Here is a 22,904-nt window from a genome sequence, read left to right on the forward strand (position 1 = left end):
CCAGAGGAGGAAGAAGGAGACCCGAGTCAAACCTGCTCGTGGGGCCCGTGCGTCAGCGTCTCTATCCAGCCTGAGCCCGCGCAAGTGGAGGCGCATTTCGCCAAGTACGTTTTCCCTCCTGCGGTAGCGTCTTTTGACCTGAAGCGTTTTTCTTTTCTTTTTGATTTTTTAAATCAGATTTTGACCAGAACTTTGACTCGCTATAATTTGTTACAGAAAACTCCAAATGAGATGATTCTTTTTCTCACCTCTTTCAAATTCTGCCTAGTTTATTTTAGTATTTATTTGAAAAATTTCCAAGACAATTTTATATGCTGTTTTTAAATTGTGTGTTAATTAGAATATATTTTTAAATAGGCTTTGAAGAGTGGAGTTAAGACTTGCTAAAGTTTTGTGGTGAACCCCACCTCTCTACACTTGGAAGGCAAGCATCCTGAACCTACTTTTAGATTGGTTATGTGTGTTTGCTTGGTAAAAGTAACATAAGGTTATGTTATAGTGGTGGTGTTATTTCATGTGGCAAATCATGCATATGGCTCCATGAGATTGGGTGTGAGGATTTCTATGATTGTGTTGCATGGACAGTGGTCACTCTTTCCTAACCTACATGCCTACCGGATGGGATTCAGTGAGAGTCGGTGTCTTGTGGAGACACGATAGTGGGATTGACACCTCGTGGACGAGAGTGGTCAATGAGGCATGGTAGGTGGAAGTGACTCTGTTTACACATGGTATGTTCTAATCATGCATGTAATACTTAAACCTCCTAAGTCGACCCTAGATCGAGTCTTGTGAGTATGTCTCCTTAATTGTGTGCTTCCATAGTTTCCTGAATAATGGATTCGGTATAGTCAGTTGCAGACCTATTATGATTCACACACCAGTAGAGGGGCCGGGATGAAGGTATCCACGACCGTGGTATAATTCCAGTCATCCGGTCAGGGGGCATGGGTGTTTCCGGTCTGGGATCGGAAGGGAGGGCACTCCCCGTAAGCGCACGATATAAATATTGTTGATCACATGCTAGTCGAGGTCGAAGCCTCCCCGTCTTATGGTTTTACCTTGGCAGCGTAGTCCGGGTGAATCCGGGCTTCGCGGAGGTAAAGTGGGTGTGTGATGATTTTGAGTGTCCACTTCTAAAATGTCGTACATGGAATTAGTCATAGTGACTATTGAAAACCGCGGGCTATGGGTAAAGAGTACACCCTGTGTAGAGTCAAAACTATTCGAGTAGTCGTGTCCACGGTCAAGAACGTTGGTTGACTAGTCAAGTGTCGGACTAAGTGTCGGTCTTCAGAGGTAGTTAACAGAGTATGAGACTAATGAGGAAATATGGTGGATGATCTTAAACATTATTTTCTGTGAACTAACCATTATGATTTTTATTGTGAATATCCCTGGGACGGTTCTATCTCCTGGATATTCTTTATTATTTCATATAAGCCCTTTATGTGGTGTCGTTGAGACGCCCGACTATGGTATGTTTGTTATTATTTCATATAAGCCCTTTATGTGGTGTCGCTGAGACGCCCGACTGTGGCATGTTTGTTATTATTTCTTATAAGCCCTTTAGGTGGTGTCGCTGAGACACCCGACTGCGGCATGCTTTATTTTTCACCCCATGTTAATATTCCAAATTATTGTTTAAATATATTTCAGTATGATTATTACTTCACTACTAATGCTTGAGTAGTAATTTGAGTTGATGCAGTATTACGACATCGTTATGCGTGCATGAATATGTCTGCCAATTCTATGTTTGCTTCTTGATGTTTGCGAGTACATTCAAAGTACTCACTGGCTTGTCCCTGGCTATTGTCTTGGCCAGATTGCAAGCTTGGAGATGAGGTGCTTGACGAGAAGCTTGAAGCGTAGGCTTCAAAGTGAGCGAGATAGGAGTTAACCCGGTCAGCTGTTCCTGTGGGAAATGGAGTCCTAGGGGAGTTGGAGATCCCAGTGATGCTTCCGCCATCAACCACTAGAAACCCTTTTGATGTACTCATTGGACCACTTTGGTCATGTACTTCAATGTGTATTTTTGCTTGAACATTTGTATCAAGGAAAGGTGTACCAGCTAACAGTATTCCTGGGGCTGGTATACTCAAGGGCCATTTGAAGGGAAATTAAAATCCCCAAAATCCGGTCCCCACACGATCATAATTATTATTTTACCATGGACTAACCTTATGATATATGAATGTTGAATATCCGTGGGAAGATTCTACCTCCTAGATATTCATTGTTATTATTTCATATAAGCCCTCTCTGTCCCGTATGTAGTTTCCTTTTTTACGGTATGTTACATGCCCGAGATTCAGTCGTCGATATCTCCATACCTAGTTCAATCTCGTTACTAGCAATTCTCTTTACTCGTTCTGTAATACAAGATCACGTGACTAACCCCTTAGTCACATTGCTTGCAAGCTTCTTGTGATGTTGTATTACCGAGAGGGCCCAGAGATACCTCTCTATCATACAGAGTGACAAATCTCAGTCTTGATCCACGCCCATCCAATGGACACCCTCAGATATGCCTGTAGAGCACCTTTATGTTTATCCGGTTATGAAGTGACATTTTATAACACACAAGGTATTCCTCTGGTGTTAGGGAGTTGCATGATCTCATGGTCTTAGGAACAGATACTTGACATGAAGAAAGCAGTAGCAACAAACTAAGTGATACGATCAAATCCTATGCTTACGGTTGGGTCTTGTCCATCACATCATTCTCCTATTGATGTGATCACGTTATCATCAAATGATAACTCATGTCTATGGTTAGAAAACCTTATCCATCTTTGATCAACGAGCTAGTCTAATAGAGGCTCACTAGGGACACAATGTTGTTTATATATCCACACATGTATTTAAGTTTCGGGTCAATACAATTTCTAGCATGGATAATAAACTTTATCATGAACAGGGAAAATGATAATAAACAATTTATTATTGCCTATAGGGCATATTTCCGACAGAGGCAAATGCTGGTATGGCCGACGCAATGCGTTTCGTCGCTTCGCATTCGCCAAGTCCGATGCGATCGGAATGATTCACAATGACCCGGACATAGCCAACGTGTGGGCCATCGATCGCTCTGTCACCTCCGCGGAAACAGCAGCTCGCCGTCGTCGCCGCCTTGACAGCAAGCCCGCCAAGATCAGTGAGGAGTGGTCGCTTAGCGACTCCTCTGCCAAACCTGACAAGGCCGCCATCCGAGCTTCGCGAGCGTCGTCTGCCCTGGCCACGGCAGCCCTCCGCACCACGCAGGAGGAGGTGAAACTCCTCCTCCTCGAGCACCAGGCAGCCGCCTGACAAGGGTGTCGCGGCCCTCCGACGCTCTTCCGCCGTTGGAGGGGCAACAACGACGATGATGATGGTGACAATGGCATCAATAATGACAACGGTGCGGCAGGTCACGACAGCCACGCGTACGAGTGGTCGTCCGATATAGAGTTTAGTTTTTTCAGTTGAAATATCGTCTGTTTTACGTAAATTATATCGAACCTTAATGAAATCCGTCGTGTTTGTATGAAATTTCGCCTGATCTATTGAAATGTGGTTCAGTTATAAACGGGTAGCGTTGGATGACCCGCTTTTATATTTTTGTGTACGGATTGGTCCCTATCTGCATACGAATATATGAGGAAATTTATAGGCCAGCACATGAGTTGCGCTGGTGCTTTTTAGGGTGTATTTATTGAATAAAAATGAAAGAATCCAAAGTTCTTTGGCGCATGTCCGCGATGCCGGCATTAACTCTCCCCAAGCGCTTCAGTGTGCGCAAGCTGACAGTCAAACATGATTGAAAAAAGCTGGCACTCAACTGAAATATCAACAGCAACATCGTGATTCCACAGATCCATTCCATGGCGTCGCTTCGGTGCTGCTTCCCCAGCTCCTCCTTCTGTCCCCTCCTCCCTCTCCTCGATTATTCTCGCGCTCCCGCTCCCGCTCCAGTCCAACTCTCTGGGCACCTCTCTTTTTAATAACGCCAGCCAGCGATGCCTGCGCAGATCTTGCCGCCATTGCGTCGGTGAATCTCACAATCCCAGGTTCTCGGTGGTAGTCGCAGGCCTGGTTCGTCTGCCGCGGCTCCCGTCGAGGTCGACCCTGGTATGGAGATTTATTCTTGATTCAGTTCTAATTTCCTGTTTCTTGTTGTCTTGCTGGATTGGCAACAGCTATGGTGGATTCTTGCCATTCATGTTCTGATTATGTACTGAACTCCTCGTGCTCGCGTTATATTTCCCTGCCCTTGCTGATTGATAAATCTTGCGCTTGTCTCTGTGGAACCATCCATCAAGAATCCGCCATTCTCTGTTTCATGTAATGCGAGTACGAACATCACAACATGTTCAAATTATTATTATTATTGGGGGGGGGGGGGGGGGGGGGAGGATCTGGGATTTCTGTTTGCGCTGAAAACGGATTTATTAGGTAATAGAGTTACAATCTGCTGGTAAAAATACTGCTACACTCTCTCAAATTCTTTTGTTCTTCAATAGATATTTGATAGTTCTTGGATACATATGCATTCGTATCAATTGGTATTTTCTTGCAAGTAATATTTAAAATGTAATTGTACTCTTCTCCAAAATTTGAACTTGGTTTGCACAAGGGGTTGGTATCTGTTACCTAATTTTGCTCCAAATGCCTTCTCTGTTTTAAAGGTTGAGCATCATCGAGAGTTGAAGAAAACATGTTTTGGAGAAAGCAAGCTTCTCATTGCGATTCAGATGATGCTAAGCAAAGGCAAGCAAAGGTATTTTTGAAAAACAAGATCATACTCTGGTAGTTACCTTGTGGAACTATTATCTTGAAAATTTCATGGTTTCTAGTTAAATAAATTACAATGTTGACCCCCCCCCCCCCAAAAAAAAGAAGAAAAAATGATAAAAATGTTTCATGGTGGTTGTATCTGTTTGTCTTGCGCTTCATCCTTATATGCATTTGTAATCAAATGAAAACAGTCAAACAGGTAAACTTAATTTAACCAAATAGCAGCCCGAAAGGTGTGAAGAAAAAAGTGTCACTATTTCGCATTATCTCATACATACATTAGTTGGGACTCAAACTGCTTTTCTTAGTTCTTGTGTTATGAGTTAATTTTGCTATAATTCATCTTCACGTGTCATGGAGTATTTTTTTTCTCCAACAACTCTCGGTTTTATGCACAAACAACTCCGCAGTTAGGGCATCTCCAACGCCGTCCCTCAAATCGGACTCACTATCCATCCGCGGATGCATCCGGAGTCATCCACGGACACAGATTCATGAGTCGACCATCCAACCATGTCCATCAAACATCGGCCACTGCATGCCCCTGTTTTTTAAAGCCCGCAACACCCAAAATAACTATAGATGAGCATAATTCTTCGTGTACTGGGAATATTCAAATGCAACACTAGTTTGAATTTGAATATTACAATCAAAATGTTAAGTTTTCAAAAAAAAAGTCAAACTTGAATTCAACTTATGTTCTAGTTGTCCCCTTTAAGTGCCCATAGATGCTCAATCAAATCATTCTTAAAATGCTCATGAGTTCCTCGATGCCGAATATATTGATGCATTTGGACAAAATCTTCAAACGTGGTAGTTCGATGAGATCGCCCATGTTCTCAAATTCCATTCCCCGGACAGCTCCTTCACCCTCATCCTCCACAATCATGTTGTGCATGAACACGCAAATTGTCATCACCTCTCACAAGTTCTCTGGATCCCATTCTTTTTCACTTCCTCTAGAACAACTGCAAAATGGGCTTAGATCACTCCAAATGCCCTCTCCACATACTTTCTAGCTCCTTCTTGTCTTTGGGCAAAGTGAACTCGTTTCTAACCAACGGGCTCAGAAATGGTCTTGACAAAGGTCACTCACAGAGGATAGATATCATCAATCAGATAGTAGTCCATGTTGTAGTCATGACCATTGATGGTATAGTTGCACGGAGGAGATTCTCGTTTAGTCAACCTAGGAAACAATGGAGACCGCTGTAGAATGTTGATGTCATTGTGGGACTCAGGCATGACAAGGAAAGAGTGCCAAATCCAAAGGTCTTGGGATGCAACAACTTCAAGAATGATGGTGGGCTTCTTGACATAGCTTTGATATTGCCCTTCTAGAGCATATGGACAATTCTTCCATCTCCAGTGCATGCAATCAAGAAATCTGAGTATACTTGGCCACCTTCTTGCTTCCAGGAGTGCCATGACCTTTTAATGTCTGGGGCCGTTGATTCTCTCAAGTACTGCAGTCCAACACCTTGACCATCGCTGTAGAAAACCTAACCATTGCAACTACACATGTGCTTTAAGATATCTGGAGGTACGCATCTATTACGCAATCTCGAGTCTGCTAACACCAACGTTTCCGACCCACATGCGTCAACGAGGACCAACCGGAGAGCAACACCGACTTATGAGAGGCCATGGGCCCTCTCCACCCAAAAGACTAGCCTGTTAGGAGGGGACACCCCCATCCTTATAAGTTTTGTTATGTCTCCTCCCACAGATGATGTGGGACTAATGCCATTAATCTCCCCCTCACACATCGATCACCATGTGCCTGCAAACACCAGCATTTACAGCCCACCAACCATGACTGACCACCCGTGAGTCTATCGAGATTTATTCCCACCCGTGAGTCTATCGAGATTTATTTTGAAGACCTCGGCTCTGATACCAATTACTACGCAATCCCGAGTCCACTAACACCAGTGTTTCCAACCCACATGTGTCAACCAGGCCCAACCGGAGAGCAACACCTGCTTCTGAGAGGCCTTGGGCCCTCTCCCCCAAAAAGACCAGCATGTTAGGAGGGGACACCCCCACCCTTATAAGTCGCGTTATGTCTCCTCCCACAATCGATGTGGGACAAAACCCAACATCATCCCACGAATCTGCGGCTGTGCCATATGCGAGCATCCTCAATGCTACCGTGCACTTCAGGTAACTAGAGAATCCAATTTTTCCAATGCCATCCTTCTTCAAGATGAAGTACCAGTCGTCATAGACCCAACCACCATCATAGAGGTGATCAAAAACATTTTTTTGCATCTGAAAGCACAAACAAAAATTGTCTGCAAATAAAGCATCGGGGCAAAGTAGTCGTCTATCGATGTTAAATGCCAACGTCTAATTGTGTGCGAATAGAGCATCTAGGGCAAAGTAGTCTTCCGATTCAACATTGTCCCTTCATTGATCGCATCAAATTCAGGACTTGATCCTCCACTCTCAACATCCACTTGGACTGCATGCATCATCGCATTTTCATTATCATATTCGTCCTCCTCATCAGACGAGGATGACTCCGTGAAGTTGTTGTAGAAGTACTCGTCGTCCGAATCCATTGTGGTTGCATCAAAGTATGAAAGTAAAGAAAAAGTTGTCAACAGTTTGGCTATATCATAGACAAACACTTGTTGGGAGTGGAGTCCGGCATGGACGACAGTTGCAGGAGCTGAGGGTACCTCGGCAGCGGATGGGCGAGGGGGAGGGGGTCGGCGGCGCCTGGTGCCCGAGTGGAGCGGCGGAGGTACGATAAAGCCTGGGTGGGTGGCTGGGGTGGTACATCAGTGTCGTCGGCCTGGAAGGCAGCAGATAGACAGTAGGCTCCGATGGTGTTTTGCGTGGGCCGTGGATATCCGAGCCCTACGTGATTGATGTCCAGACTCCCGCAAACCTCCCCCAACTTTGCATCCATTTTGCGGGAATTCAGATGCACAAACTTTTTTGCGGACGTATGCAGCACCGCGTTGGATGACAAAAATGTCCCTGGCATTTGTGGGTGTTTTGCGGCAATGACGTTGGAGATACCCTTACATAATCTTTTGCAGTTTGTATATGTTGTTTTTCTCAAAGGAATATGAAATGCATCAATCCAGCTATATAATCTACTCCCTCCGTTCACTATTATAGTTGTTCTTACTTTTTTTAAATGGACGTATATAGACACATTTTAGTGTGTTTGTCACTAATTCAGTCTGTATGTAGCACATATTGAAATATCTGAAACATCTTATATTTGTGAACGGAGGGAGTACTTCAGATAGTTCCTTGCAAGGATGGTCAAACCCTCTGATGATAATGAATGCGTAGTCTTTTGTCGGCAATTCAGAGTTCGGGTAGTCTACTAGTTGACATTTTGTTTTGCACAAAATCCCAGAATGTAGAATTTTAGGAGTGTGAAATGTCTGACCAAGCATTCTTTCATCTAGGTATACATATACCTGTATGTCGTAACCGAATCACCGTAGTCCCATTTTGAACAAGAGCCTAAAGGAGCTCTCTTAGGAGTCCTTTTGATCTTTCCACTTGACTGGAAGCTCGTTGGGGACTACGGCGATAAAAAATACTAGTTCTTGTCACAGAGAACTACTGTGCCTGCTATTTCCTTTTAATGAAGGGCGCATTAAGCGTTTACAAAGCATGATGAGCTACATCTAGTCTCTACATAGCTAAGATGCACAGAGCCAAACACAAACAGTCTGAAAAAAGAAAAGATAAAAACCGGCATATCGGCAACAGTAAAGTCATAAAAAACCGACACCATGCCTATGTCAAAGGAGGTGGTGAATCGATCCGGAGATTATCCTATCCCCCATGTTGGATAAAACCTGCCTGGCCCCGCGCTCCAACAGCATACACACATATAAGATTCAACTATTGTTATCTGTATAAAGCATACAAGGTTTACACATACTCCCTCTGGTTTTATATACAAGGACAATTTCAAAAGTACAATTTTCATCTATACAAGGTCTCTATCTCTTCCCGAGAAAATAATAATTAGATTTTCTGTCTGGGATAATGATGCTTATTAATGCAAATGTTATGCAGCCATAGAGAAAGAGACACCACATGCAGAATGTTAAATTAGCCCAAAACATGCAAAAGTTTTTCACGCAATAAATCGTGTTATTTATTAGTTAGTTTAACTTTCTTGGTATATTAAAAATGGGATAGTAGTCTTGTATACAAAAACTGAGGGAGTATTTATTATTCTAGTCTGTTAATTCAAACATGTCTACTATTTTATCATCAATTCTCTAATGTAACAATCTCCTGGGGACAGATCGAGGAACTCAGAGCTGCACTTGGGCCTTTGTCCGCCCGTGGAGAGAAATATTGTAATGAAGCATGCTTGGTAAGATATCTCGAGGCCCGCAACTGGAATGTTGACAAGTCTAGAAAAATGCTGGAAGAAAGTCTCCAGTGGAGGGCTGTCAGGAGGCCTGAGGATATTCGATGGGTACTTTCTTTCATTTTCATTTTCCTTACTGCATTCATCAAGTAGCTAAACTCCTCATTAATTGTTTTATTCTTCAATTCAGCCGGATGTTTCCGTTGAAGCAGAAACAGGTAAAATATATAGGGCACCTTTCACGGATAGAGAGGGGAGAACCGTGATTGTAATGAGACCTGCAAAGCAGGTGAGAGCTCAACATGTTCCTAGCTCATGAATTACCAGTCTACTAGAACTCACATGTATTTTATTTTTTTGAAACATTTTTAGAATACATCATCTCATGAAGGGCAGTTGCAGTATCTTACATATACCTTGGAGAATGCAGTCCTCAACCTGCCTCAAGGTCAAGACAAAATGGTGTGGCTGATAGACTTCACAGGATGGACACTGGCCCATCGAAGTCCCTTCAAGACTTCCAGAGAGAGTATGAACACCGTGCAAAACCATTACCCGGAGAGGCTTGCGGTTGCATTTATGTTCAATCCGCCCAAAGTATTTGAGGCTTCTTTTAAGGTGGTGCCTTTTTTGTTCACAAATGTAGTGTTCCATGTCTCATTTTTATCAAAGAAGCTCTTCTATTATTTTCTTAAGAATAGCTATAGATCAATACAAAAAGGTACCATACTTATTTAGCAACATAACTGTTCCAAATGCTCTCAGGTTCTCAAAGTACTGATTGACCCGAAATCAGCCCAGAAACTGAACTTTGTGTACAAGGAGAACGAAGAGAGCATGAAGACAATGTACAGCCACATTGATCCAGAAGTTCTTCCTGTTGAGTTTGGAGGGAAGAACAATGTACTGTACAACCATGAGGATTACTCTAAGTTGATGACCAAAGATGACATCAAAACATCAAGCTTTTGGGGGGCAGATGGTAACAATGCCATGAACAGGCACTCGGTTCCTGAGGTTAAATCGCAGTCATCACAAATTGTTGCGAAAGAAAGTTGAGAAACATTGGTCAGCCATCTCACCTGTTGTTGCTAAAGCAAGTTGTGATGCGTAACCGTTATGAGTTTGCAATTGCCTTGGGTACAGCTGTATAAAAAGAAATAAACAAATGTAACTACAAAATACCTTGCTTGTGAATTTCTGATTACAAACAACAGTTATATTTGGCCATCGCTAAATAAGTGATTTCATTACTACCCATGGCCAAGATATCCACACACTAATTAAGATATACTGGTATTTATTTTTAATAGAATTCCTTGTTTGACCCTTTCTTAAAATCTGGTTCCCTTTTTACCCTAATTTTTTTATTTTATTTCTTTTGTGACACCACAACTTCATTTCCTTCCTCCCTTGACACTTCCGTCAGTTTTGTTGGTAACACCGTTAACTGCGACTTGAAAAGTCCTTTTTACCACTGGTCTAGGACCTTAAAAAAATATCATGTTGACCGAACGGCACGAGTCACACTTGATCCCCCTTCCCTTGTCTCCCGACCCCCCCTTCTCCTCGTCCTTAACCCTAGGTTCTGGCCCTCGAATCCCACAGTGGCGTGCCAGGCTGGAAGAGAGGATGGAGGAGGGCGTGGTCGACACTGCTACAGGTGGCGGGATGGACGGCGTGGTGGAGGTGGGTGTGGACAGCACTGCATCGGTCTCAGCCTCGGGAGGTCATGGCGGGACGACGACGGATGGTGAAGGCACGGCGTCGGAGAGCGGCCATGGAGGGGAGGCAGAGGACGGTCAAGGTGTGGCGTTGGAGGGTTGCCAAGGACCACCGAAGCAGGGCAGGGACGATGGTGCGGCGGCCTTGGATGCAAGTACACCAACATGGCTAGAAGGGTAAGTGTCTCTCTTATCTAGATTTAGTATTTGCTGCCATGATACCTCCTTGAAGAAATATATTATTGAGAGATGGATCCAAATTGCAACATATTTGCTTCGCCTTTCTTCTCTTGATTTCTCAAAATGCAACACTATGTTCATATAAAATTGATCTTTTACTTTTATAGAATGGATCCAAATTCAACTTATTTGCTAAAAATCAGATTGCTTGGCAACCCAAAAAGAGTTAGGAAGGATATCAAATGCTTTTGTTATGATAAGGTTATCGATTCCGACTTAACAAATTATAAGGACTTGGTTGAATCAATCATAGAGCAGTACCCGCCTCGTTATTTGAAAGTTGCACATGTTCAGTACTATGACCCTTTTCTTAAAATATACCGAGAAGTAACATATGACCAAGAATTGATGTCTATATTTGAGAAACACTATAAGACAAAGGTTGTGCACTTGTTTGTTGCATATTGTGATTCATCTGAACCATATGAGCCTATCACGGAGTGGCATAGTGATGTGTATAGCCAACCTAACAACATAGAACAAGACAATGATGATTATCTTCGCAACCCAATACCTGAGAATGAGCATGTTGGTGTTGATGAGGAAAATATTCATTTAGACAATGATGCTTATCTTTGCAACCCAATATCCGTACCTCTTATCGTGGTTCCCTGTTTTGATAAAGAAATGGACAAAGACTATGTTCTTGGTCATGAGAGCGAGGATGAGAGCGATTCAGAGGTTGTAGTAGAGAAAGATGAGGAAGTGCATGAGGCAGATAATGCACCACATTTAGAATATGATAAATTAGATCCTCCAGTGATTGAAGGAAGAAAATATCCCAATGTTATAAAGATTGCGGTGAAAAGAAAAGAAAAGGCGACCAACACTTATGCCCTATTTGTGTTGAGGAACGTTGCATGAGAAACAAAAAATTTCCTACGCACACGAAGACCTATCATGGTGATGTCCATCTACGAGAGGAGATTTGGATCTACGTACCCTTGTAGATCGCACAACATGAAGCGTTAAGAAATGCGGTTGATGTAGTAGAACGTATTCACGTCCCTCGATCAGCCCCACGAACCGTCCCGCGATCCGCCCCACGATCCGTTCCGATCTAGTGTCGAACGGACGGCACCTCCGCGTTCAGCACACGTGCAGCTCGATGATGATCTCGGCCTTCTTGATTCAGCAAGCAAGACGGAGAAGTAGATGAGTTCTCCGGCAGCGTGACGGCGCTCCGGTGGTGGTGACGATCTACTCCTGCAGGGCCCTGCCCGAGCTCCGCAGAAATACGATCTAGAGGTAAAACTATGGTGTCTAGATCTGAGTTGCACGTGGCAAAAGTTGTCTCAAATCAGCCCTAAAACACCACTATATATAGGAGGGAGGGGGAGGGGGCTCTCCTTGAGGGCCAAGCACTCAAGGGGTGCGCCGGCCAGGGAGGAGAGGAGGAATCCTACTCCAATTAGAATTGGAAAGTGGAGTCCTTCTCTTCCTTCCCACCTCTCCCTTTTTTTTCCTTTCTCTTTGGTTTTCTTCTCTTTGGCGCCAAGGCCCTCTTGGGCTGTCCCACCAGCCCACTAAGGGCTGGTGCGCCACCCCTAAGGCCATTGGGCTTCCTCCGGGTGGGTTGCCCCCCTCCCGGTGAACTTCCGGAACCCATTCATCACTCCCGGTACAATGTCGGTAATGCCCGAAAACCTTCCGGTAACCAAATGAAACCATCCTATATATCAATCTTCGTTTCCGGAAACCCCCATGACGTCCGTGATCTCATCCGGGACTCCGAAAAACGTTTGGTAACCACACATGTAACTCAACTATACTAAAACATCATCGAACCTTAAGTGTACAGACCCTGCGGGTTCGAGAACTATGTAGACATGCTTCGAGGCACTCCTCGGTCAATATCCAATAGCGGGACCTGGATGCCCATATTGGATCCTACATATTCTCCGAAGATCTTATCGGTTGAACCTTAGTGTCAAGGATTCATATAATCCCGTATGTCATTTCCTTTGTTCTTCGGTATTTACTTGCCCGAGATTTGATCGTCGGTATCCGCATACCTATTTCAATCTCGTTACCGACAAGTCTCTTTACTCGTTCCGTCATACAAGATCCTGTGACTTACACTTAGTCACATTGCTTGCAAGGCTTGTGTGTGATGTTGTATTACCGAGTGGGCCCCGAGATACCTCTCCGTCACACGGAGTGACAAATCCCAGTCTTGATCCATACTAACTCAACGGACACCTTCGAAGATACCTGTAGAGTACATTTATGGTCACTCAGTTACGTTGTGACGTTTGATACACACAAGATATTTCTTCGGTGCCAGTGAGTTATATGATCTCATGGTCATAGGAATAAATACTTGACACGCAGAAAACAATAACAATAAAATGACACGATCAATATGCTACGTATATAATTTGGGTCATGTTCATCACATGATTCTCCTAATGATGTGATCCCATTATCAAATGAGAACACCTATCTATGGTCAGGAAACCTTGACCATCTTTGATCAACAAACTAGTCAACTAGAGGCTCACTAGGGACAGTGTGTTATCTATATATTCACACATGTATTTGAGTTTTCAATCAATACAATTCTAACATGAATAATAAACGATTATTATAAACAAAGAAATATAATAATAACTAATTTATTATTACCTCTAGGGCATTTTTCAACAATTTGTACGTGGCGAGGAGTCGGTGCTTCCACATCTTGACGCGATCCATCTCGACGGCGGTTGGCTTGGCTTTCACGAAGACGATGTATAGCCCCGTTGGGTCCTTTACAAGAGTTTTGTGCCCGGCGGGGTAATGGCCCGACGGTGCCCGTGTTGGCCACCGCCAAGTGTGGAAGCGCATGGAGGTCGCCCCGTCGCACGCGGTGTGGTGCACGGCCATGCCGATGGCAAGGCCACGGAGCATCATGGCGGCCTACAGCGCGAGCACGACACCGCCCTTGAGGAGTGGTGGTGCGAGGAGCGTGATCCTGGTGATCTCTCTCGGCTGGTCTATGGCCAGCTCATCGACGTCAACATCGTCACGGTACTCGGCAACGGTGAAGGTGACTTTGTCCAGAACTTGTCACCTTGATGCTACATCCTTTATCGAAAAAGAACTTACTACCCCCGGCCACCAAGTATTCAACTTCTGATTTTTTTGGTGTACTTCCTTACTTTTCTTTTTTTTAGTCTATATATAAAATTTGTATGAAGTAAAAGTATCTTTAATTTGACCAAACTCATATGAAAAAGCATCAACATCCACAAAAGCAAATCAATATCATTAGATTCTTGATAAAATGTAATTTCATATTATTATTTTTTGTATTATAGTAGATGTTATTATTTTTTAATATAAATTTGATCAAACTTTGTAAAGTTTGAGTTCAGAGAGAAATCTTATACGTGAAGTAAAAAGAGACGGAGGGGGTATTTCAAAACTTTATCCACGGTGTTGTGGAGAACATTCACCAATTGTGTGTGGTCATGACTTTGACAATTTTGTCTTGTACCGAAGAAAATTTGGATTATATATAGGGGGATGATCTGCGCCGGCGCGCCGGTTCAGATTTTCGGCCGGCCGCGCGCGGGCCGTAGGATCCACCAACCCCGTGTCGTCCGCATCGTTGGATCCGCATGCAACATTTTTCTCCCTATGCAGCAAAATTTCGATGCCATGCATCAATTTTTTCAACGATTGCAACAAAAAACAAAATTTGTAGCAAAAAAAAAATCTACGTAATCGTAGCAAAAAAACGAAGCTGATGATACGTGGTAGCAAAAGTCAAACGCCGGTTGTAACAAAAATTTACGTGCCATTATGCAACTTTTTAGTGAATGGTTGCAGCAAAACATGATGCCGGTTGTAGCAAAAATTACCACGGTTGTAGCAAAAAGTAAAAAACATTGATTGTAACAAAAGATCCGACAAACTAGAGTTGCAACCAAACTTATATGCAACTTTTTTACTGAAACAAAATATAGTAAAAAAACGCTTGCAACAAAAATGACGTAAGTTGCAACATATTTAAACGAAAAATGTTGCATCCATTGACCAGAGAAGCGCGCAGATGGAAAAAATGTTGCAAGCCCCGCGCGCGACCGGCGCGTCCGTTCGGCCGACGCGCGGTGGAAACGATTCCCTTATATATATATACCATCAAAATAACGTTGTACCAAGGGAGTTAATGTGCCGACATGTATGTGCATGATGGCGACCATTGTGATATCTCAGTATCTCAGTATCTTGTAGGAGTACATATCAATTTCTCATGATAAGCTACCACAATATATTGCACAGGGAAAAAATACGCATCACTTGTTCAACTGTGATGAAGCCAGTGAATGGCATCTTGGAAACACTTTTGAAACTTCTGCATGCCAGCCGCCGGCAGAGAGATGCCCACCTCGATGCCGCCGTTGCGGCTGCTCCGGCCCTCTGCCACCGCCATGGCGCCGGTTCTCGCCACGGACACGATCTCCACCTTGGCCGGCCGCCCGAACCCAAAGTCCAGCTCGTACACGCGGAACCTCGGCGATCCGGCGACAGTCCACATCCCGGCCATGGCAGCCTCCCTAAACCGGTCCAGCCACAACTCAATCGTCTCAGGTGACCTGATGCCGCGCACCGCTTCGTCGATCGCCGCAGCTACCGCCGTGCACGCGACGAAGAGGCCGCCGGCGCCGGGTTCCGCGAGCTGGTCCATGGGCGCGGCGTGCATGGCGCCGCCGACGCAGTTGCCGAGGTACTCGTCCGGGACGGGAGGGTTCATCCGCGAGCGGTGGTCGACGGGGAATACCAGGTACGTCGGGTCGCCGCCGTTGCTCGTTCTTGCGCCATTTCTGCCTCGCTGGTAACATGACCACATGAAGCCGAAGGTGGCCACGAGCGAGGAGCATCGCGGCGGCGCCACGCCTCGCCGCGCCGCCTCGCTGGCTACCGCGTCCTTGACGTGCTGTATGTCTTGTTTGGACAGCGTGAAGGTGGCGAGGAGCTTGTCGTCCAAGATCTTGACGTGCTCCATCTTGTCGGCGGACGGCATGGCTCTGACGAAGACGTCGTAGAGACCCGTGGCGTCCTTAATGAGCCTTCTGTCGATGACAGGAGGCGACGGCGCGACGGCGCCGGTGCCGGCCGCCGCCCAAGTGTGCAGGAAGCGCGTGGAGGTGGCGCCGTCGCAGGCAGCATGGTGCACGGCCATGCCGATGGCGAGACCACGGCGCATCACGGTGGCCTGCAGCGCGAGCACCGCGCCCCCCTTGGGAAGACGCGGTGCGAGCGGCGCGATCTTGCGGACCTCCCTCGGCTTGTCCGCGACGAGCTCGTCGAAGTCAGCATCGTCGCGGCACTCGGCGACGGTGAAGGTGACGGCGTCGCCCGGCTGGTAGTAGAGCTCGTAGCGGTCAGCCGTCCCAGGCGTGAGGCGGAGGCGGCCGGCGAGCGGGTAGTAGGCGTGGAGAGCCAGGGACAGCGAGGTCTTGAGGTTGGAGACGATTGTGGCGACGTCGGTGTCGGCGGAGAGGCGGTAGAAGAAGACACGCTCGACGGGCGGGGAGTTGAGCCAGATAACGTCGAAGAAGGTGAGCGGGAGGGAGGACTCCGGCGGGGCGGCGCCGGCGCCCGACGAGGGCGCTACGAGAGCGGTCTCGAGGACGCTGAGGATCGGGGGTGGCGAGGCATGCTGTGGCTGTGCTGCTGGCGCCATTGCTGAGCATGCACTTGGGCTTGGTGATGCAGCATCGATCGGCAGAGCGGCTTAATATATAGAAGGACCTGCTTACATCATGTCTGACGACAACGTATCAAATTCTGGTGGCGTCGAGATTTCACGTGGCCACGCACAAGGCGTGCGTACGAGGTCACCCACCCATTATATTGTTTCCGAAAACTAGCTAGCCAACACGTTCTTGACTTTTTTTTCTAGTCAGATCTTGCCGCGAAGCTGCTTCTTCAGTGAAAGATATGTCAGCATCCAGAAGCATGCAGGATCCTTTCACATACTGTAGTAGTAGCTGTCGGCGTTCATAGCCACGACCAAATTATTATTACACAAAGATCTTGTATATATTACTCCCCCATTCCTAAATATAAGTCGTTCTAACGATTTCGTTAGTGGATTACATATGGATGTGTATAGACATATTTTAAAGTATAGATTCACTTATTTTTTCCGTATACGTATGTAGACTCCTAGTAATTTAAAAAAAAATTAAGAACAGAAATAGTATTTTACATACATGAATCGACGATTAATTAAATGAAATGGTCCATAGGATCGATCTAGAAATTGCTATATCACACTCAAAACCGTATGGAATACACAAGACAAGAGTTAAGCAATGCAATTCACATATAACCATTCTCTACACCACTAAAATGTTCGATTGCTTTTAAGTTCAAAAAAATGGCTCGCGATGTAGACGAATGCACGGACGAGGCTGGTGTTGCCGATGCTGAGTCGAAGAAAGGCGGGTGAGGGTCATCGGGTGCCGGACAACGTAAACTGGTTTTAGATCAGAAAAGGAAAAATAAAACACCGATTAAATGGCTTGCGAGAGAGAAAAACTCAGATCAAAGGATAAAAAAAATACTCTCTAGGGCAACCAATCAACACGATCAGCAGATAAATCCTAGGTACCAGTTGAGCAGCACGTGGTGGAGATCATGGAGATCGACCTCCATGGGATCGGTGCGGTGCGAAAGCGGCTGCACAACTATGGTTTACGATTGGGGGTAATACTGATACCATGTAAGAGGATTAGAGAGGGATTGTTTAAATTTTAGCAATGTGGTGCGTGTTGTATTAAGCCTCTCAGACGGTTTTAATAGAGTATAAGGCTTGAAGGACAAGAAGCCATTCATAGAGATAAGGTAGAATATGTTTAAAAATCATATGATACCAAATACTTCTCTGTTCTTTATGTAAGGTGTACTTACTCCGATTTTATATACAAGGCCACAATCTAACATTACAGGTATCAAGGCAAAAGTTAATGTCTTTTAAGTCAATGTTGCAAAACAACTTGTTTCCTTGTTTACCGTGTAAATTAATATGTATTTTTCTCTCTCATTCATATCAAGCCAATGATCTCACACATGAAACATGCATTCATGCAAAAGATAATTAATGTCCTCCTTTGCTAGTACCGCGAGGTAAACACCATTAGTATTGCATCGATTACTGTTAATGGCCTTGTATATATGTAAATTATAATTTTAATAGTGACCTTGTATATAAAAATAGAGGGAGTATTATTTTTCAGAATTATAGAGGTGTTAGGATAAAATTACCCTTCGCAAACTGGTTGCTTAGTGGCAAGTAAATCTTTGGGCCTAGAAAAGTAAAAGATACATGGAATCAAGAGAGAGATAGTTTCCTTCTTTTGATACAAGGATAGATGCAGACAATCACGAGAGGTACTTCCCTTTTTCTAGAGGGATAAATAGGAAATTAAGAGGATTTAGAAGAAACAGATGAAGTACAAAGCTATGACTTTATACTCTAACATGCAGGTGGTTGTATCAGAATCTGCAAATAAAGTACAATTTACAGGCGGGGATATCTTTTGTGAAGGAAGATCTGATTAATTCGATGGTCAAGTAGTATAAGGTTATTAATGTTTACATTGCAGTACATTATTTAGGACTGAAATGCGTCTGCACAAAAAGTGATTAAGCCGTGCGTTTATGCTGATTGCAATCGTTGGCAATAGTAGAACGGACTAAACGAAGATTTTTAAAATTGAAATAAAATGGACATTTTTGAAGGTAATTGTTTACATAATAGTTATTTGTAAGCTGATGACAAAATTGTCCCGCTCTTATGTTTAATGTCTTTTTGCGAAAAGGGTCGACGTGAGGAGCAGTGAAGAATAGTCATTAATACATGCACAAGTAAGAATAATCATACTTACCGTCTTCTTAATTTGATGCGTAGCATTTATTTTCATTTTTATTGTGTACATATGTTGTCACTTATGTGTTTTTGTTTATGAATATTTTCTAGACATTCTTTCCAACTTGCAAGAATGACCATGTTGATTGGGAAGTCATCGAAAGAAAAATTGTTGTTTTAAAGTAAATTGCGTTAGGATTTTCTGGAAAGTGTGATACATAAAAAAAAAAACAACTACTTTAGTTTAAATTTCTAAAATACCATTATTTAAAATATTGTAACGGGTTTATATTCAATTGCAGAATGTTTCGTGTGGTATGAAAGAAGTTTTAAACGACATTTCATGAGATAAAGTTGTCCTACGTAGCCTTAAACATTTTCCCTACAAGTTTCCAGGAAATTGTAAGAGTTAACATGCATCACCTGTCTGCGCAAAAAAAAAAAACATGCATCACCTGAATACCTTGACTTATTTTCCAATGACCAAGCCTGAGGTGGATCGAATCAAATACAAAAAAGACGGTCATATTTTGAAACTGTGATTAAGAAGTTTGCAGTAAATTATTGAGAATCCTTTTTTTTAATGCTTGGTATGTTTGTATACATGATGAGAAACTGCGCGGCAAGGCGCGCGTTTCCTTCTAGTTCTAATCGAATGCAAATAGTGAGGACGAGTGATCCTGTATAAGAATCAGCACCAAGGGCATCATCACCTCAAAAACACACGAAGCCAGGTACACGCGCACGCTGGGTGCAATGGCACTCACCTTCGCCGTGCGCCGGCGAGAACCAGTCCTCGTCGTCCCGGCCTCACCGACGCCTCAGGAAACAAAGCGCCTCTCCGATATCGACAGCAAGGAGTCTCTGCGGGTGCTCATGCCGGGCGTCTTTGTCTACCGCGGCGACGACGATCCGGTGGACGTCATCGGCCCAGCGCTGACAGAGGCGCTGGTGCACTACTACCCCCTCGCCGGGCGCTTCAGAGAGGTGGAAGATGGCAAGCTGGTCGTGGACTGCACGGGCAAGGACATGCTGTTCGCGGAGGCCGACGCCGACGTGCGGCTGGCGGAGCTCGAGAGGAGGCAGCCGGTGGTAGCCAGGGGCTGACGCCGCCGTTCCCGTGCATGGACGAGCTCCTCCTCTACGTGGATTGCTCTAGCGGTGGCGTGCTCACCTCGACGTGGATTGCTCTAGCGGTGGCGTGCTCACCTCGCCGTTGGTGGTGATCCAGGTCACGCGCCTCCTCTGCGGCGGCTTCGTCTTCGGTATGCACATCAACCACGCCATGTGCGACGCCGCGGGAGTCCACCTGTTCATATGTCCGCCGTCGCCGACCTCGCCCGCGGGCTCCCAGCGCCGGCCGTCGCGCCTTCCTGGTCCCGCAACCTCCTCCTCGACGCGACGCACACCAAGCACGACATCGCGCCGCCTCTGCCGCTCCCAGCCCACGACACCGTCATGCGTTCGTTCGTCTTCCGGCTCGCCGACATCGCGTCGCTTAAGCAACGCCTCCCAGGTGCGCCGGCCGCGACGACGTTCGAGGTCCTCGCGGCGCTCCTCTGGCGCGCCCGCACGGTGGCACTCGCGCTCCCGCCGGACGAGATCACGCAGCTCGGCATCATCGCGAGCTTCAGGAGGAACGCCGCCCTGCGGCTCCCCATGGGATACTACGGCAACGCGTGCGTGCCACTCAGAGCGGCGGCGCCCGCCCGCCAACGACATGGGCGGGAGCTCGGTGGGCGACGTGGTGGAGATGATACAGAAGGCTAAGGCGACCGCCGCGCACGTGCGGTCCGCGGCCGACATGCTGGAGCTGCACGGCCCGCCGCCGTTCGACTCGCCCAACATGTTCCTCCTCTCCGACCTCCGGCATGTCGGGTTCCACCGCGTGGACTTCGGGTAGGGCGAGCCGGTGTATGGCGGGCCGTCTCGGGTGTATCTCCAGGGGACGTTCTTCGTGGCCGTCAAGGACGGTGACGGGGAGGACGCCGTGGCCGGCCGTGCCGATCACGCTGCCGAGGACGGCCATGGGGCGGTTCGCTGCGGAGATAGAAACCTCCCTGAAGGATAAACAGATGCACATCTCCTTGTAATATCTGGATTGTGTGTACAACATCCACATGCAATGCAAACGGTGAAAAGAGCTCTGATGGTGACAAGAACTGGAAGTTCAGGCAGCATCTACATGCAAACGGTGCAACAACTTATTATAGGTCCTGCAACATCTCTGAAGGAAATATCCTATAACTTGCACACTGAAGTTCACAAGTAGTGCGATGTATACCGATATGAGAACTACAGAATGACCACGAAATCGTTTCATCGGCTATACCCCGCTCTGCATGGTATACGGGATGGAAGCCATCCTCCATCACGACAGCAACATCGAGCATATGAAGACAATCCGTGTAGAACATTTTCTCATATGATGTCTCTTGAGGGCTTAATAGGCCGAATAGTATTGTGAATATGAAACCTTAGTACTTTTAGCATACTTTCGGCATTCGAGATGAGATTGGACGGCGTTGGCCCAAACTTTATAGATCTTCATGTCAACACTACGGAACTTCCTCATACCGAGTCCGTTTCCATCTGAGGTTATCTTAATTAAGTTTTTGACCATGCCAAAATCTGACGTCAACACACATATTGCTTGATCATTGTGCTGCATTGGCTGTATACAATGAAGACACTCAGAAGGCAATTATAGAGTTGTCAGAAATAAGACGACCAGAAATGAATAAACCCGCTCTGGTTTTTCTAAAATAAGGTCCATGGGCAACACACAAAGGCGGTTCACCAATTAGGCAAGCACTTTTACACAATTTTACAAACAGCCCTGCATAAGCAAATGTGCATTTAGGGCATGTACACCGGGTAGCCCCAGGGATGCTGCCCCATAGGTTCGGGTGGTCCAAGTAGGTTCGGGTGGTGCTTCAAACATGTCAGGGGATCTTCTGCAGGAGGTAGCCTCTTGGGCAGAAAAAGTGAAAAAGATGAAAAAATGTGAGAGCAAAAGATTATGACATTGGGACCCATAATATAGAAGACATTAACTTTTGATGGTGTGACTGAAAAAATTATTTTTCCGTATCTAGCTGGATGCATCGGGGGCGGCACGTACCACTACCCCCAGTGCTCATGCCCTTACCAATGTGGCATCACGTTTCTCGTAAGGAGGATAGACAGAGATAGCCATCACGTTTGCCGATTCAAAATTCAAAAACGCGATCACGATGTTGAGTTCGTCGAATCCGGGAGCCCAAACCAGGGTATCTTTCCATCCAAAAAAGATGGAAAATTCTAAACATACGAAGTAATACGGGGGATTTACGGACTCCTTCGTTAACTGATCTCCACCGCCCCCTGATTCTAAGGGGGTGTGGGCCCCTCGCCCTTATTTCTTTCAATCATCTTAACCCATCTAATCCTTTCCGTAAATTTACGTAAAAACTGTATGTACTTGTAGTGTCGCCCAAAAAAGATCGCGCCCCTCCTCCAAACACCGAGTAGCTAGAAACTTCCGTTCGATCCGGGCGCTCGGCGCAAGATCGGACGCTCCAAACCGCGCCGCGCATAGCAGGGCAGAGCCAGCTCCACGACCCAGCCGCGCTGCACTGTCATCCTGCTGCAGCGGCAGGCAGCCTTTAGCTGGCCCACACATCTTGACCCCTACGACCGGGTCACGCAGTCAGTCACACCTCCCTCCCTTCTCCCACCCGCTACTACCCCACGAACCCACACGCCGGGGCCCGCCCTGTCATCGACTCGGCAGCAGCCTTCCTTCTCGTGAACCCCGTCGCGAACTCTGCCCGTCGATCACGAGCGCAGTGCAACCGCCTCTGCGAAAGCCAGCGCATGCGTCAGCCCCCGGGCCCACAAGCCAGCGAGACAAAGAATGGGAGGAGACGAGACGAGACGCTCGCCTTCTCGCGCA

At 45.9% G+C, this 22,904-nt stretch overlaps 2 protein-coding genes and 1 pseudogene across 2 annotated transcripts; 2 read left to right on the forward strand and 1 right to left on the reverse strand.

Moving 5' to 3' along the window:
• Positions 1-3,775: 3,775 nt before the first annotated feature.
• On the forward strand, positions 3,776-10,392 carry LOC123447620 (phosphatidylinositol transfer protein PDR17-like). The gene is made up of 6 exons (XM_045124228.1): positions 3,776-4,113; positions 4,671-4,762; positions 9,071-9,247; positions 9,330-9,428; positions 9,512-9,757; positions 9,905-10,392. Exons 2-6 carry the CDS (start codon positions 4,700-4,702, stop codon positions 10,196-10,198), a joined length of 879 nt encoding a protein of 292 aa, XP_044980163.1. The 5' UTR covers positions 3,776-4,113; positions 4,671-4,699; the 3' UTR covers positions 10,199-10,392.
• A 4,875-nt stretch (positions 10,393-15,267) lies between these two features.
• On the reverse strand, positions 15,268-16,801 carry LOC123451076 (phenolic glucoside malonyltransferase 2-like). The gene has a single exon (XM_045128089.1). It carries the CDS (start codon positions 16,775-16,777, stop codon positions 15,395-15,397), a length of 1,383 nt encoding a protein of 460 aa, XP_044984024.1. The 5' UTR covers positions 16,778-16,801; the 3' UTR covers positions 15,268-15,394.
• A 2,922-nt stretch (positions 16,802-19,723) lies between these two features.
• On the forward strand, positions 19,724-21,060 carry LOC123450214 (annotated as a pseudogene).
• The last annotated feature ends 1,844 nt before the right edge of the window (positions 21,061-22,904 follow it).

The sequence above is a fragment of the Hordeum vulgare genome, chromosome 4H, assembly GCF_904849725.1.
Source record: "Hordeum vulgare subsp. vulgare chromosome 4H, MorexV3_pseudomolecules_assembly, whole genome shotgun sequence".
NCBI classification, from domain to species: Eukaryota; Viridiplantae; Streptophyta; class Magnoliopsida; order Poales; family Poaceae; genus Hordeum; species Hordeum vulgare.

Excerpts from the sequence above, each read along its gene's own strand:
- LOC123447620 (XM_045124228.1), top strand. The coding sequence starts at position 4,700 with ATGTTTTGGAGAAAGCAAGCTTCTCATTGCGATTCAGATGATGCTAAG. Across the intron at positions 4,763-9,070 it reads CTAAGCAAAGGCAAGCAAAG|ATCGAGGAACTCAGAGCTGC; the intron begins GTATTTTTGAAA and ends TCCTGGGGACAG. Across the intron at positions 9,429-9,511 it reads TAATGAGACCTGCAAAGCAG|AATACATCATCTCATGAAGG; the intron begins GTGAGAGCTCAA and ends AAACATTTTTAG.
- LOC123451076 (XM_045128089.1), bottom strand. The coding sequence starts at position 16,777 with ATGGCGCCAGCAGCACAGCCACAGCATGCCTCGCCACCCCCGATCCTC.